Source organism: Macrosteles quadrilineatus, unplaced genomic scaffold (assembly GCF_028750875.1).
Source record: "Macrosteles quadrilineatus isolate MER2022 unplaced genomic scaffold, UCM_ALF_1.0 Scaffold_9__3_contigs__length_116548681, whole genome shotgun sequence".
NCBI classification, from domain to species: domain Eukaryota; kingdom Metazoa; phylum Arthropoda; class Insecta; order Hemiptera; family Cicadellidae; genus Macrosteles; species Macrosteles quadrilineatus.
In genome coordinates, this window is record NW_026542602.1 from 52699363 (window position 1) to 52715553 (window position 16191).

At 32.1% G+C, this 16191-nt stretch overlaps 1 protein-coding gene across 1 annotated transcript; it reads left to right on the forward strand.

The window, feature by feature from the left end:
* Nucleotides 1-2117: 2117 nt before the first annotated feature.
* LOC129003446 (putative inorganic phosphate cotransporter) lies at nt 2118-10827 on the forward strand. The gene is made up of 10 exons (XM_054431741.1): nt 2118-2148; nt 3175-3389; nt 4195-4437; nt 4949-5036; nt 5434-5657; nt 6031-6180; nt 7201-7333; nt 8193-8428; nt 9375-9520; nt 10691-10827. Exons 1-10 carry the CDS (start codon nt 2127-2129, stop codon nt 10713-10715), a joined length of 1482 nt encoding a protein of 493 aa, XP_054287716.1. The 5' UTR covers nt 2118-2126; the 3' UTR covers nt 10716-10827.
* Nucleotides 10828-16191: the final 5364 nt, after the last annotated feature.

Genomic DNA, 16191 nt, shown 5'->3' on the forward strand with positions numbered 1-16191 from the left:
AAACAAACATCTTACGTCAGAGGTTCAGAAGTGAACCTCAACTAGTTTGAACTTGCGTGAGGAAAACTGAACTTCGAACTTTGACGAAATTTTAGTCAATTGTTCATAAATAAGTATTTAAGCTTCGTATGAACTCTGAACATTCGCTTAAAAACAAGATGCTTGGGTTCAGAATTGTAGAATGCATCTATCTACATAGTATTATTATCAATACAGGTTAATTGTAGTTCTCTACTCACTGAAGTAGATGATCTCTACTTGATGTAGAGTGTCTACCTTATCTACCACTTCTCTACAAGCACTTCTCTACTTATCTGCACTAGTGTTTGCGGAAGCGGATGTTTTTGTTTAATTGTTTATCAATACGAGTATTATTTTGTTTATGTTATTTGAGGTTGATCATCTGCAGTTTTAAGTGTCCAAAAGCGACAATATAATATTTTACCCGCTTAAACTGACATTGTGTTTAATTTGCTAAGGTTTTTGATTGAAATAAATCACCAACATTATGTTCACTGAGGATATAGTCCCTTGTTTGTATTTCAGTTATAGAACTGGCTATAAAGTCCCTCAAAAATATTTCTCAAGTAATATAAATGGCCCAACTAGGTTTACCAAGCGATTCGAATTGTTTTGAACACCAACTTTAATCAAAACTAATAATATTGTTTGACGATTCCTTAAAGATATTCAAATAAATAATAACCTTCTCAGTGATGATCATCTTTATGGCATTTAAAGGGAACAACTAATTTATTTTATTTTTCATAAAATAAACTCACGCCAAACATATTGTATTAAAACTATAATTAATGAACCAACGAACCTTTTATAATATAATTTTATCATATCATAAATTTACTTTATTTTTCTTTTGACGAGGGAATCAAGTACCCGAAAAACCTTTGCGAAAACGATAATGTCTTTACAAGATTGGACCCTTATTTTCGGTTCGTTAAGTTTATTGTCACACCTAAAGATAATTTCCTTTGTTACACTCTTTTCCCTGAGGGAATTTTCATATCTTCAATTATGTTAGAGCCTTAAGGTTTATTTTTAAAACGTGAGTATTGATATTTGTTAAGTTGGTACTATTAGTCAACAATTATTTGCAAATTGTTTTATTCGTGAGTACATATCAGTCGCATATTAATTTCAATTATTCCCGGCGTGCTCTATGGAATTTAATATTTCGCCGAACAAAACAATTTTAAGTAATTTAAAGAGGAAAACTAAACATGTCATCATACTTTTAGTGTTACCTAAATAAGTCTTTCAAAATAATTTCCTAAAACATTATCCTATAACACCTAAAGAAAGTTATCCATCAGTTATAAATTGGAATAGTTATTACAACTATTTGAACTAATTATTGATTTCGTAAATACATCTATTGTTAAATTTTCACTTTTTCTTTGAAACTCTGTATTGTTTATCAAAACGGGTTGAATTAGATAATAAATACTTTGACAGCAAATGGTTTATGACCAAAGTCAGATTTCTGAGTGAAAATATCTGTAGATTTTTAGAAAAGTAACCGCTCTAATGATCAAACTGATCACTGGACGTTGGATTATCCCCGGTTACATACATTTACAGAATCCCTCTTAAGTACAAACAATTTGTTAACATTTCAAAGGCTAATAATAGTTTATAAGACAAATAAAATCTAAAAAGAGAGTGCTGTGTACATTGAGAGCACACTATATTAATAAGCCTTACCAAATAATAACACAAACATTAATTCCAGTAATTTCTCTCATGAAGTGTACAAAGTACTACTTTGGGAGTCATTGAGTTTACATAAAATTCCTCTTTTAGTAAAAGTTATCCATCTATTGTGGTTATTAAGACTAATTTATCGAACCTTTCATTAAATGATCGAACTTCTGAACACACATCTTAAAGTTTTTTTGCTGAGTACACAGCATTAAATTGCTTGTTATGAACAAAGTAAGTACTGATATTTACTCGAGTTGTTTTCAATAACACTCAGCGCTGTATCACTATCTAGAATGTTTTGTAATTATAACTTTGTGACAATATCTTAAGAGGTATGATTAGATTTTGTGCATAAAACGAGCGGAGAGTGGTTGTCGGGTACAGTACAACTTTACTGGATCACGATGAACTGCTCTAAACTTTCAGGTGAGAATTTAACTAAGTTGAGTTTGCAATTACGTAATGCAGAGGGTTTTTAACCAACGAAATTTTTTTTTACCGATTTTATTATTGGAAAATATTAAGAAAAAATATTTGGACTGAGGTTAAAAAACTTTGAAAAGTGTGATATTTTTCTATAAACTCAAGTTTTGTCTAGCTTTTTATTTAATTAAAATAAATTAACTAATTAGTGATAAAGTAAATGGTCAAATTAACTCTTTGTTGATTTGTTAGGTGTGATGGCTGGAGAAAATCGAGATAATGATTATTTTGTATTTTTATAGTTCTGGAATTTTTTTTGGAGTTTAATTGATTAAAATCTATAAATTTCTGGAATTATATTTTGTTTTGCATTGTTTAAAAAGGTAGTTTCATTGGTTTGGTACATTGTCAATCAATTCGTGTTAAGGTTTTTAGTTAAAACTGCACATGATGATGGCGTTGTCCTCAAATATAACCAGATTTAGAAAAAATTCTACTTATACTTATACTGGGCCCATATCGGTATTTAATACTTAATACCTTTAATTGAAATGGCAAATATACAAAATAGGTATTTAAAGCGAAGTATGAATGGAGATGAGTGTATAATGAGTAGTGCGATCTTGTAGTCTTGTTAGTGACTAAGGCCGACATATATTCCTTAGACCCATTTATAATAAACAAGAAAAAAATTCTGTCGTTTTTGGACCAGGACTTTCTTTGTATTAAAAAAATCTATAATCATGCCATGTAATATAGTTGTAAGAATAGTAACATTCTCAAAACTTAATATTCACCTCGTATTGGGTTCGTACTCTTCAGATAAATTCTTTAACGAAATTGTAATCAATTTTAGTTTACGTTTGTGGTGGACATAAGTACCTAAACCAACCAGATCGTACTGGTACCATTCTGCATTTCATACTCAATGATATCAATATCACTTAATATCGCTCAAAATCACAACCATCACGTACTAGAATTGATTTATGAGCCAAGAGTGATATATGGTAATTTGTATGTTCCCAGTCAAGCTCCGAGTGCCCCAGAGGTATCTCATCACCTTCATCTGTGTTCTGGGCACGATCATCGCCTCCATGATGAAGTATGCGGTTGGTATCGCCATAACTGAGATGGTTGTACCTACTGCGTCATCATCATCATTTGACAACCCAGACCCTGAGGCATGTCCCTACTTCATAAAACTGTTGAATCAAACTACGAGAGATGCTGTACTGCAGACGGTAAATATTTTGAAATATTTCCTATAAACATATAAATGTTACAGCCAATAATATTGTGAAACTTCTGATATCATATTTGGTGATTATGTTAGGTGTTCAAGGGAATTAGTGACAGAGTGATGATGTTCAACTATTAAAATATTAATTGTTATTAAGCTACAATTTATAAATATAAAATAATTTATAAAATTTTATATCAATCGATTACAGAGCCAATCAGAAATGTATTGCAGTAATTTAACGAGTACTCTTTTAGCACTATTTAATTCTTGTTTAAGTGTTGTGGCAAAAGGTACATTTGGTTCCTTTAGCTGTAATTTCCCTATTAAATTTCTAATTTGTAATGAATATAAGTATCTCATACTGATATCACCAAAGTACATACGTATAAAAAGAGGTGTTTAGAACACTATACGTATCTGATGACAACCAAGATGCAAATCTTAAGTATTGTTTGCCTTAATTTTACTACGATTAAGTGTAATGACATAGCATTGGGGTATTTTACAGAAGAAGCCACAATTTTGGAAAACCTTAATTTAGGATTACGTTTTAGTCTATAGCTTTACCCACAGTTTTCTTTTTAATGAACAGAAACAATTACAAAAAAAACATTTTTAAATAGTGGCGGCCATCCTCTAAAGTGCAGCATTGATATCCATGGACCTAAAGAGAATTGTAAGACACAGCATTTCGCTAATCTGCCTTAAGATCCTAAGTTATTGAGATAAATAAAAAATTGGCAAGCCCATTAGTCATTAAACCTCAAAGTTGTCGAGATGTTAATTTCCAACCCACCCTGTAGGTTGAGGTCGGCCGGTTCGCCTGGAGTGAAAAGACCCAAGGTATGATCTTCGGCGCTCTCTACTGGACCTATGTTCCTCTCCAGATGCCCTCTGGCCTCCTGGTGGAGAGGGTCGGTCCAAGGTACCTCCTGGCCGCTGGGATGTTACTCTCGTCCGTCAGCTACCTGGTCACCCCACTGGCAATCGCTGCCTTTGACTCCGCAGGGTTCTTACTCGTCAGGGTGCTGTCTGGAGCGGGGCTGGTATGATGAAATTCCTTACAAATACTATTATTGTATGACCAAGTTTATTTTCTTTGCTGAGCTTAAGCAATTCCAAGACCATTTTTTAAACTAACCGTTTCAGTTCAGTCGGTAGGATTGAAAATATTCACTTAACAGCAATGTTTACTTACTTAACAGCATTGGTTTGTTACTTTACAGTACAAGTTGGGGCCAATGAGGTTCAAGGGTTGAAAGAAAAGAAGTAAAATTTTAATACTTTGACCGTCTATTTATCAGCTGTTAAGAACAATTTAATTCATCAAACAGTGATTGAGTAGTTGGGGCAATGAGTCGTTGCGTCACAATCAGTGGCAATGAGAGGTTGTATACGAAAGTTATGAAAGTTATGAGTAGTGATTTGTAGTAATTAAGAAACGGTATGAAGTAAAGTATTGTACGAATATTTGCTTAATCGAAAATCAACCCAAATGTTTTAAACCCAACATATTCTTGGCTAAAAAAATTATTTTTAACAAATATTATTTTACAGGCAACACTTTACCCATGCCTCAACCTTCTTCTTGCCAAATGGGTGCCTCCATCAGAGAAAAGCAGACTTGGATCCTTAGTCTATGCAGGTTGGTTTTTAATATACACAAATTACAATAATTAAAATAAAACTAGATATGATACACCAATGATATGATACACGGGATTAAGGGAACTTACAGGGTTAAGTATAGAGGGAATACTACACTTAAGTGGTGTCTAGTACTAGTCGCTGGTGTCTAAGGCAAAGTACACCACCCCCTTACCCTCGTGTACTTACAACGCTCACGGTGGAAGACTCTGTACACTCTGCGAAAGGAATCTCCGCAGTGATTACCACTCAGGCTCTTCCATGCGCGTAAAAGTACATTTCCTGCACTAGAGCTGAAAACACACGTTCGTCCCTTAACAAGTTTCCTCTGTAACTCTTCTTGTACAAGAACTATTCATGTATATGCTTTTACTGATCAGCATTTTTGTTTGCAGGAGAGAATATTGGGTTCATCCTGTCCATGGCTTTAAGCGGGTTTATCCTGGGGCAATCTCAAGGCCAGTGGCCCCTGATGTTCTATGTGTACGGCGGAGCTGGTATCGTCTGGACCCTGGTGTGGCTCATATTCGGCTACGACGACCCTAGCTCAAGTCCCTTCATAACTGAAAACGAACGTATCTACCTGGGGGAGTGCATGCCTTTCAACCATGGAAAGAAGGTTAGTTGTGAGGTGGTACTAAAACAGGCTTTTTTGCACAGAAATAAAATCTTAGAATTACATTAAGTAGGACATTTTGTTACAGGATAAACATTGTAAAGTTAATCACTTCTCACAACCTACCTACTAAAAATAGGTAAAATATTTCAAATTAAAACTTGTCATGGTAAATGTGAAAATAGAAAATAACGAATTATTTTTGAGGCAAAACAATAAATTTTATTTTAAAATACCACGCATGCCAAACAAAACACACACCGACACCACGACCTTGTATTAGAGGCTATGCTGTAACTCTTATTAATGTAAAATCACTATTAACAACATACAAAATTAAACATTTTTTACCTGATGTATATTTTCTGTTCCCCAGTTGCCTCCAACACCCTGGGTGGGAATGCTGACCAGTCTACCCTTGTGGGGCACCCTCATTGCTCAGATTGGACACGACTGGGGAATCATTTCCATTGTCACTGAGTTGCCAAAGTACATGAAGGATGTATTACACTTTGAAATACAGGATGTGAGTATATATTTTACTGTATTGTTGTTACATTCCAGTTTAGGAAGTGGTGGTCTGCAGTTTCTTTTATGATGTCGAAAGAAATTAACTCATTTATATTCAAAAGATTTAATTTTAAACAGTTAAATACAATTTAAGTTTGTGGTACCCACTTTAAATAATAAACCAGCTATTCCATAGGCCATCTAAATTTCCATAGGCTATTTCCATATCTAAATATGGTAATTTGAGACTTTTCAAATCTCAACTACAAACAGCTTTCGAGCCGGGGGAAATCATCTTTTTCTCCGAAGAGATAGGTGGATTTGTCAACTTTAATTCTTGTTTCACCATGCAAGAATGACATTTTGAAAGCTGTAAGACTTAAATACAAGTTGTAAATCCTATATTGGTTCTAATTTTGGTTTAGTTCAAAATTAAAAGTTGTTGACAGTAATTTTTTACTTTTAGTAGATTTTCATATAGGGATTTTGCTGGTAGGCTACACATAAGACCCAGATCCAAGCTATATTTTTTCAATTTTATGCCAAAACTGATTTTGATAGCAGGATCACACTAGTCCACGTTATTTAATTTTGGTGAAATTTGGTACACAATTGTCAACATTTACTTACGTATACAAACCTGTACCTATGTATATTCGAGTGAAATTCATGATCTGGCCCTAAACTATTTTGATAAGGCATTAACAGGTTTTACGTATTTATTATATTATTTTTGGTCAAATCGTCCAATGACTATTTCAGTAGCTTACATGTTTTGAGGCGAAGACAACATTTTCAATCCCTACAACTTGTCAAACACAAAATTAAATGTGGGTACATAAAAACATATATGCAAACACGGAAATATCGCAAATTGAAGATTTGCAAGTGTATGTTCAATATACAATTATTTTAATAAATAATAAGTAAGATTTCAACTTAAAAAAAAATACTTGTTTATGAACACCAAAAAATTGTGTGTAGAGCTGTTAGATGATTATTCATTTTTCAAAGAACAGCTGTTTTTTCCCTCCAGAACGGTCTCCTGACAGCCATCCCCTACGCCGCCATGACAGTTGTGGCTGTTGTCTCAGGATGGGTATCAGACTGGCTTCTACATAACGACTACATGTCTATCACGTCCGTCCGTAAACTATTTACAACAATTGGTGAGTAAATGACTATGGTGATTACTGATAATTCCATTATTATAACTAAATATACAGGTTGGATAAAAAGTCCCAAGACGGTTTGATATAATAAAAGTAATAAAGAATAAAAATAATAAAGTAGTTTGGAGCTACCAAACTATGAATAAAGTTACTGGTCATAAAAACCATTTTCAGTGGTACACTACCTAAACAGGGGACGCATCCTAGAAGTCGGAACAAAATAGGTTGCAAAATAGGTAGGCTTAGGTTGATATTTACATAAAATTAAAGTTAGTTTATAGTAGGATACATTGGAGAATGCAAATTTCAGCTCAAAAGAACAGCTGAGTAAAAAAATTGAAGACGCATAAATATTCAAACTTGAAAACTCATCAAATCTTTGAAAGGCTTCCATTTTTAATTAGTTGCTCTTTAAAGCCTATATTTGCGGCATTAGATTTTGATAACAAAGAAATTTAATCTGATGAGCATATAAACCTAAGCTTCCTTTAAAGATTTTCTTCTAAACCATAGTGGGCCGTTTTATAACACTATCTTAACTAGCTATGTTTTGGAATATTTAACTGTCCTAAGAATTTTTTGCCACCCAAGTGAAAATAAATTTCTATTTTTTCGAGTTTCTTATGTTAAAAAGATAAATGTTCAGTAGTCCCCCCTTTTTGGTCACAGTTTTAGTTCAAAGACTTGCTATTACCCTGCTGAGCTAAACACTATAACTTAAAAATTGTAACTAACTTCCTTTTAATCAATACATTTTCAATAGTAACTTATTACCTAACCTTTTTAAAAATTAAAAATAAACTGCTACGTACTATTCAATATAGAGATATTTCAATATTCCCTGTTGTGTCTGCAGCCGCTGTAGGTCCGTCCATTGGTCTAGTAGGAGCCATGGCATCTGGCTGTGACAGCACCATGGTCGTGGCCATGTTCACCCTCGGAATGGCCCTCATGGGGTTCTACTACCCCAGTCTGTCTGTGAACACCCTCGACCTCAGTCCCAACTACTCAGGGACCTTGATGGGGTTCATGGCTTTGGGAGGTCTTGGAGGCATCTTCTCACCTTATGTTGCTGGGCTTCTAGCACCTGATGTAAGTCTTGATTCCTTAGCTTTTATTTTGTTGGTTGGACAAGAAAGTGTTGTGTGTATGTCAGAGTATGCATTGAGTTCATGGCCATTTTGAAAATTACCTTTGGTAGCTGTACCGATAGCACTGTGTGTTTGATGGAAATTTTTAATAATTAATCCAGATCTATTTTACATATTCAACTAAGCACATTTGAATTTTTGGAATATTCTATCAGACAAAAACGAGGAGTTGATAGATGCGGATATTTGAGTAAAAAATTACTTCTAACCCCTATAATATCGTGTGTAGTAATATATTACCCCAACACCAGACTGTGATCAATTCAGTACAGCTAGTACATTTTTTAAGAGTTATTAAATAGTTTCTTGAAACATTCTAAGTAGCATTAACTCTTACTTCTTCTTTTGCCTATTTCTCTGGGAAAACATTGCTGAAACAACGTATGGCTAAACTATTATTTACCCCGAGAGGAGTATGTACAGAGACAATTTGCTTACGGGACGACCATGCAGGCATGTGCTTTTAGATCTAAAATGCTGTGCCAGAAATATGCTTTTGAAGAGCAAGGAAGAGCTTAAGCGGTAAGCCCTGTGTGAAATTCCTATAGTACAGGCCACAGGGTGTTCCTCAACCATGAGCGTTGTACATGAGGACGATGAGCAGGGTTGGACTTAACGCTAGACACCAGCTACTAGTGCTAGACACCACTTAAGTGTACTAACTTACCACTTACTAACGTACCACTTAAGTGTACTTGTGTGTTGTTTTCTCTGTACCTTGCTTCACAGTGACTTGAAGTACTAAGCACGTTGGCTTACTAAAACGTCATGGCCTACCTCAAACAATTTAATTTTTTCTTTTAAAATTATCAGCAGATGAGGAGACTCATGATTAATACTTGTTTTGCCGAGATCTCAAATCATATAACAACTGTTTGTGGTTCCAGGGTACAATGCTGCAATGGAGATCGGTTTTCTGGGTGTCTGTGGTAGCGTTGCTAACCACCAATACATTCTACATGTTGGTGGGAAGCGGGGAGGTGCAGCCTTGGAACTCGCCTAAGGATGAGCAGAAGAAACGGAATCTCAACAGGTAGGTTTCTTAAAATCATATTTTAGCACCTGGGGGTTTTAAGACATTAAGTGATATTAAAATTATCATAAAATCATTCATCACTCCGTGCGACAGCTCATGCTTCTTCGGGTTATCAGGAAATGTCATTGAAAATAAAAACATAACAAACGTACAAACAACAGATTATAAAAATTAATAAAGATAAACATTAAATTTGCAAACAGGAATAGGTCTGTTGTCAAAGTAAGACCAACCGATCTGACAAAATGCACCGGATTGAGTCAAACCCATGATAATGCTATCAGTGTATGGCCTGAATAAGCATGTTTTTGATCTTTCTGATGAGTATTACATAAGTATTTTAGTCTTACAGGTCCTTTAGTGGTTGAGAGCTATGGTTAAAAGTTGACTTAACCTTTCCCAAACACAGGTGGGGAGAATTTGTTTTCTAAAGGGAAATAGAATCTAAAATGTAATAGAAACTATTATTTTTATATGTTGATGAAAAACATATATTCTTAAATTGTATTAAATTTAGAACTAGGAAACAAAACTGCGTCGGATTTCCATAAATCACTAGTATAATACACGTAAAACATTGAAAAAGGAAATACTTTTTGATTTGACATTCCATTTATCATCCAGTCCTATATGAGATGACTAATCGATCGTTCTCCTATTTGGGCAGATTCTAGTTTTCAGAACATATTACTGTTTCCTAACTTTTCAAAACATAGATCGTTTAAATAGCAGAGAAGGGTAAAAGAAAAATAAGGTTTTATAAGGATGCAAAAAGGTAAATCTTAATGTATAGTGCGTTTCTTTTTCTTTTTTTAAATTATAATATATGTATGTTTTAAATTTTTACATTATGTTTATGATATCAAATAAGTCATATGAAAGCCAAAACAAACATATTATGAATAACAAATTTATTTTCAATATTGGTTGATTTGAAATGATTGTGCTATTTTCTAGTTGGCAGACTTATAATAGCAAAAATGGTGTTTTAAAGAGTTAAAATAAAGAAGAAGAAGAAGAATTGTCCCTCGATTAAATTGCACTATTTTATTGGCCTAGGTCTAAAGTATTGTTAATTGGGAGTTTTTGATATCTAGTCCTAAGACGTTAAAATTTTAGAATTTGTTTAGTTAAACTTTTGAGTTATTTTTTTTTCTTTCTGTTTAGAACACAAATAGCCGGAGCAGTATGAAGTCGTAAAGGATAGATCTTCACCGTTTACACATAATGAAAAAGAAGAATGTGATAAAATAATTGCGATTGTAAGATAAGTAATTATAAGATAAATGCACTAAAGTACTTCTCATGACAATGTTATTTCGTCATGAATGATTAATTAACGTTAAGTTTTTAAATGTTACCGTGCTGTATTTTTTGTATTATTTTGTTACATTTGTTTTTTCTTCTTACTAAGATATTACTAGGATAAAAAGAAAAAATATAATTTGTTGTTATATTTTATGAATTTAATGTAGGATAAATGTATTATGCTCCCAGGCTCAATTCTTGGCTTTATCTAATTTTTCGTTTTGTACAGAAACACAAAAACGGTAGGCCTACGCTTGTGTTTCAATTTTTGAAACAAATTTACACTAGTAATATTTCCTTTTAAGGGTATATAGCTTTTTATTTAATCGGGTAAATTTGATCAGCCCGATGCATCTAGCAATAATAAAATTGTTTGTAGAGTGTGTATAATAAAATCAGTTTTTTATCAAATGTGTATGTAGAATAACATTTATTTTAGGATACTGTTAATATTGTTAGTTAACCATTGTAAATATTTGTTTTGTAATCATCATTGTGTTTTTTACGTGTAAATACATTAGTTTTAATGTTTTGATCTGTTCATGTTAAATGTGTGTTCAAATTGTAATAAATAAAGTTTTTATATTTAATTGTAATTACTTTTTCATATGTAAATTCTTCTTTCCCAAGAATACTAATAAAATTCTACGATCTATTTGACTGGAGATATTTGACTAAAGATATGTTTTGGCTACATATATTTTTGACGAGTACTTTAGCTAGACTGTAAATAGTTGGCTACAGTTATTTAGTAACTATGCTACAGTAACGATAGTTAAAGTTCATCAACATTTTTTATTTAAGTTAAATGTTTTGTTAATCAACGATAATGGTGGAACGATTTCCCACGACATAAAATATAAGTTTAACAATAAACAAATGCTACGATGTGTTTTATGTTTAATTGCCCTAGTAAAAAGTGTAACAATTAAATAATAATGGTATTAATAACATCTTTTACCGAAGTAACTAATATGGAATAAAGATAAATAAACACTGTTTTATGTAAATAAGTAATATAATGAACAAGTATTAAACAACACAACAGTTTGTTGAGTATAGTATATACAAACAATAAGGAACAAAAATATAAAATAAAACAGATAATATCTTAAGATCCTCTCTTTTTAGACTAACGAAATAAGATTATAACCTAAAGTAGTAAATTAAATACAACTGAGCACCCTGACATTTACTACTTTAATATATGAGCAGCCATACACAATGAACACCATCATATAAAATTATATCTATTATATCCAATTAAAAGCAATTTATAAACTTTCTGACACCATTAACTATTAAGAAATTTTGAAAAGCCATTGGAGTGAAGACAAGTTCTCAGCTGATACAACAATCAATCGTTCGTCATCACTGATCAGCTGTTTAACGCTAGCCTGCTGACAATAAATCATCGTTTGGTGTTTTGGCATCTGAAAATCTAATATTCTAATGGAATTGTATCCATCCCCAACTCATTTTCTTATGCTTTAGTTTCTTTGTAATATTTTCATTAGGCATACTATATTCTAAGATAAAAAACATTGGGAGCTATTTTAATATGGGGGATCGAGCTGGTCTAATAGTTAGACCGCGGGACTCTAGTTTCTGGGGTCCCGGGTTCAAACCACGCCAAGTCATCAAGGGATTTTATCTAAGTGATAAATTATATATAATTTTTTTAAATACAATTTCAAATAAATAAAACTACGTGTAAGACTATTAATTTATTTTCGTACGGTCTCATACTTCAACACCTAAAGTTTCATCCAAATAACGTTCCGAAAAAAAAATAATACATAACAAACATATTTTGTTCTTCTAAAACATTTTAATCTTTTATACCAATAGAAGACTGAAGAATATTTGTTTTCTTACCCCTGAAGATTACACTGAAACAAGCGCACAAAATATTATTCATACAAGAAGTAAGTTTTTCAGACAAATAACATCCCTACCTTTCCCTAAAGCTAACGATTTCACTGAAAAAGAAGAAATGCTAACAATAACAACATTGACTTTGAGACAATTGAGATATTGATTTGGCGTTAAGCTTCATGTTGCTCGTTACCAGTTTCGTCAAAATAATCCAGAAAATGGATTTTTATTTTAACACAAAACTTTTATTGGTTTTGAAATTGGTCCTTCATTTTTCATAGGGGGTGAAAAAAGGGTCTTATGCAACTTTTGTCTAACCCTAAGATATATAAACACTTAAATTTTAATGAATGTACTTTTATTCTTTAAGTAGATTATTTTTTCCGATACATAAAAAATTTTATCTTGTAATCAACCATTAGCATTCTTATTTTACATGAGGGGCTATAGCTAAAGATGAACTTCAAGCCAACAGATTACGTCATTATCTAGAAATATATTTATGATCAGCTTGACTCGAACCCTGTCTTCAAGAACAGAAATACCGCCCTACAATCCAATTGACACTTTGCAAGAGATTGGTATACACCATTTAATGTGTTTATAAATTTATACAGATAGAAAAGTTTTTTTTATTCGTATTAAAATATGATATCATGGGACACTAATCAATTTTTAAAAGGAATAAAATTGTAGTGCAATTTTAAAAGAGTAGAAAACTGTTTGAGGTGGCAAATATGTAACTTATATGTAAGCCTAAAAAGGAAAACTTAACTACAAGAATGTTTTATCAGTTGAAGTTTTGCCTCGACCAAAATGTGAAAAGTGTTTGACTGCCAATAAATCGGTTCATTGATGTGGAATGATTTGAAGATTCTTTTTATGCAAATCAGCTGCGTTCGAGTAGAAGATTCGTAGTTGGGTCACAAGAGAAATTTGATAACAAGCTAATTAGACTCAATTATTGTTGTTATTTAATAAGGTAATATTTTCTAAATTAAATAACAAATATTAATTTTAATTTTCAGGTTGTTTTTGAAGTTGATTAAACTGCACAAAATATCGATTTAATTTTATTGCAGTAATTTAACACCATTATCTTAGTTAAGCTTTTTGTCAAAATTAGTATAAATTTATGAACAGTGAACAATAATAATAAGCTTCCTCAAAAATTAGATAAAATATATTTAAATGCTCCAGTTTTCCATTTTTGCATATAAATGTAAAAGTCGTTTAGCTCAGTCTCATGCATTTCAATTCAATTAATTATATGAGCAATTGAGCTTAATTGAGCTACTACGACTACACTCTTATTTGTTTAGTAAATGAAACAATTTACTGTTAAGTTCATGTGGGTAGTGGCTTAACGCATTCTTAATTTGACAATTAATTTTTCAAATGTGATACCAATATTTGCAGACCATACGTTTTGATTCAGGATTATTTATAAAAAAAAACAGTGCAATTTTGATGCAGATGCAACATGCAATAAAATACAACGCAAAACATTACATTCTAAAGTTGAGAAATCCAAATTACAAAAAAAATAGACTAAAATTTATACAAGAATAACTTTTATAAAGTATGATTATGTATTCCATAACCGTTAAATGATATTGATTAATTAATAAATAACGTTAGTAGGCACTTGGTATGGTCACAGTCCAAAATATGACCCCTAACACTTAACTAGAGTTTTAATTAAATTAACAATACATAAAAAACTTTTTAAATGTATTAACTTATAAATATTTACTTTTAACAGCTCAATTAAAGAAAATAATCATACAACATCGAAAAACAAATTTAGAGTTCAGACATTTAAGAGAGGGAATGTATTCTTAAAACCTAACTTACACTGAAAATATTAAAAGCCCTAAACATGCAAAAGAAAAACATATTTATTTATGTACAAACAAATTCTAATTAGTATATATTTCAGCTTATGACAAAATTTACCGTACATAATGGCGTCCCTTCACCAAACAGGCCAGTCCGTCGTCCCATCAGCAAACGCCATTATGTTGGACATGATCTCCAGGCTTTGTGATCTAAACCAACATCTACGGTTTAAACTACATAGCTATTAGATCAGACCTCCGACATTGCTTAAGCGGCCTTTGATTAGTGTGTTCTTGTAATAATTATGTGTTTTATTATATTTGTTAGGACTATATTTAGTTTATTTGGAAATATAATTTTCTGAAGTTAGAAAGAAAGATTTCAAAGTTTTCTTATATTTTAAGCTTGAGAATATATAAAACTTGTATAGCTAGCAGATAGATCATACGATAATTTACATAATAGCTAGATTTACTTTTAAATTTGCATTGTTGAAATTTATACATTTGGAATTTGTGTGCGCTTCTTCTAAAATTTTCTTCTCTTTTAGTTCTTTAGGTAATTGCTATCTTTCAGCTCTGTTCAACAGATTTAAAGCGTTAATAACAAACGAATGCTAACTCTGATAACTGATACCTGCTTCGCTTCTTAGTTAGATGTAAACAAATTTGTATTACCCCTTTTTTCTTTGCAGAATATACACTATTTTAGAGCAAATGAAATAGTTGTACACACAACTTAATATTAGTCTTTCAAGCTAAGTATAAGAATGGCCAATTTTGAATCATTTCTCCACTCATTCGTATTTAATTGTAAATATTTCACGTGCTAGTTGAAATAAACAATCGTGGATTATGGGTATAAATTTATGTCCATTACTCCAAATTTTACTTACAGCCTTAATTTTGTTGTAAAGATCTGTGAGGTAATGTAGCGTTATCGCCAAAAAGAACACCGAAAGATCTAAACATGATGAGTTAACCAACTACATGTAGACAAGCTAAAAAATCTGTTTTGTAAACCAAAAAATGGGTATTTTGTATCGTTGGATTTGTGCCAGAATGTATAAAATTGCCAGGAACACAAATTCATAATATAATGCCAAACTATATTTCTCTGTTTGAGTTTGTCTATTTCTGAACTGACACCCTAACAATAAATACTTACACTTACGTCATGTGACAACAAATGAGTATTATCTGAAAAATGTAACGTTACCTTACACGTTTTAATGGCCAATATATGAAAAAAAATGGTTGAAATAATTACAGCACCTGTTTAAGAGCACAAGTAAAACTCAAAGTTCACTCTACCAAATTAAACTGACAGCTCAAATTGTTTTGTGACAACTGTAACATTGCAAACATGAATAAACATAGCAAGAATAAACATAATGAATTCATTACTAATTACATGTTGTAAGATGGATGCGTTTAAGACAAAGGTAATGTTGTCATGGCAACGCCATTGGGCTGGAAATGAAGGCGATATTTCTCTCGGGGAAAACGTCACTTGGTTTCCTATTTCATCTGGTTAGAGTTTCGTACCACTTTGGGCTTTACTGTTATGTGTCTCTCAAAATGAGATATTTTCTAGGTGCAAAGAATAAAATAATGAAGAATTGTACTAAAAAAACTCTA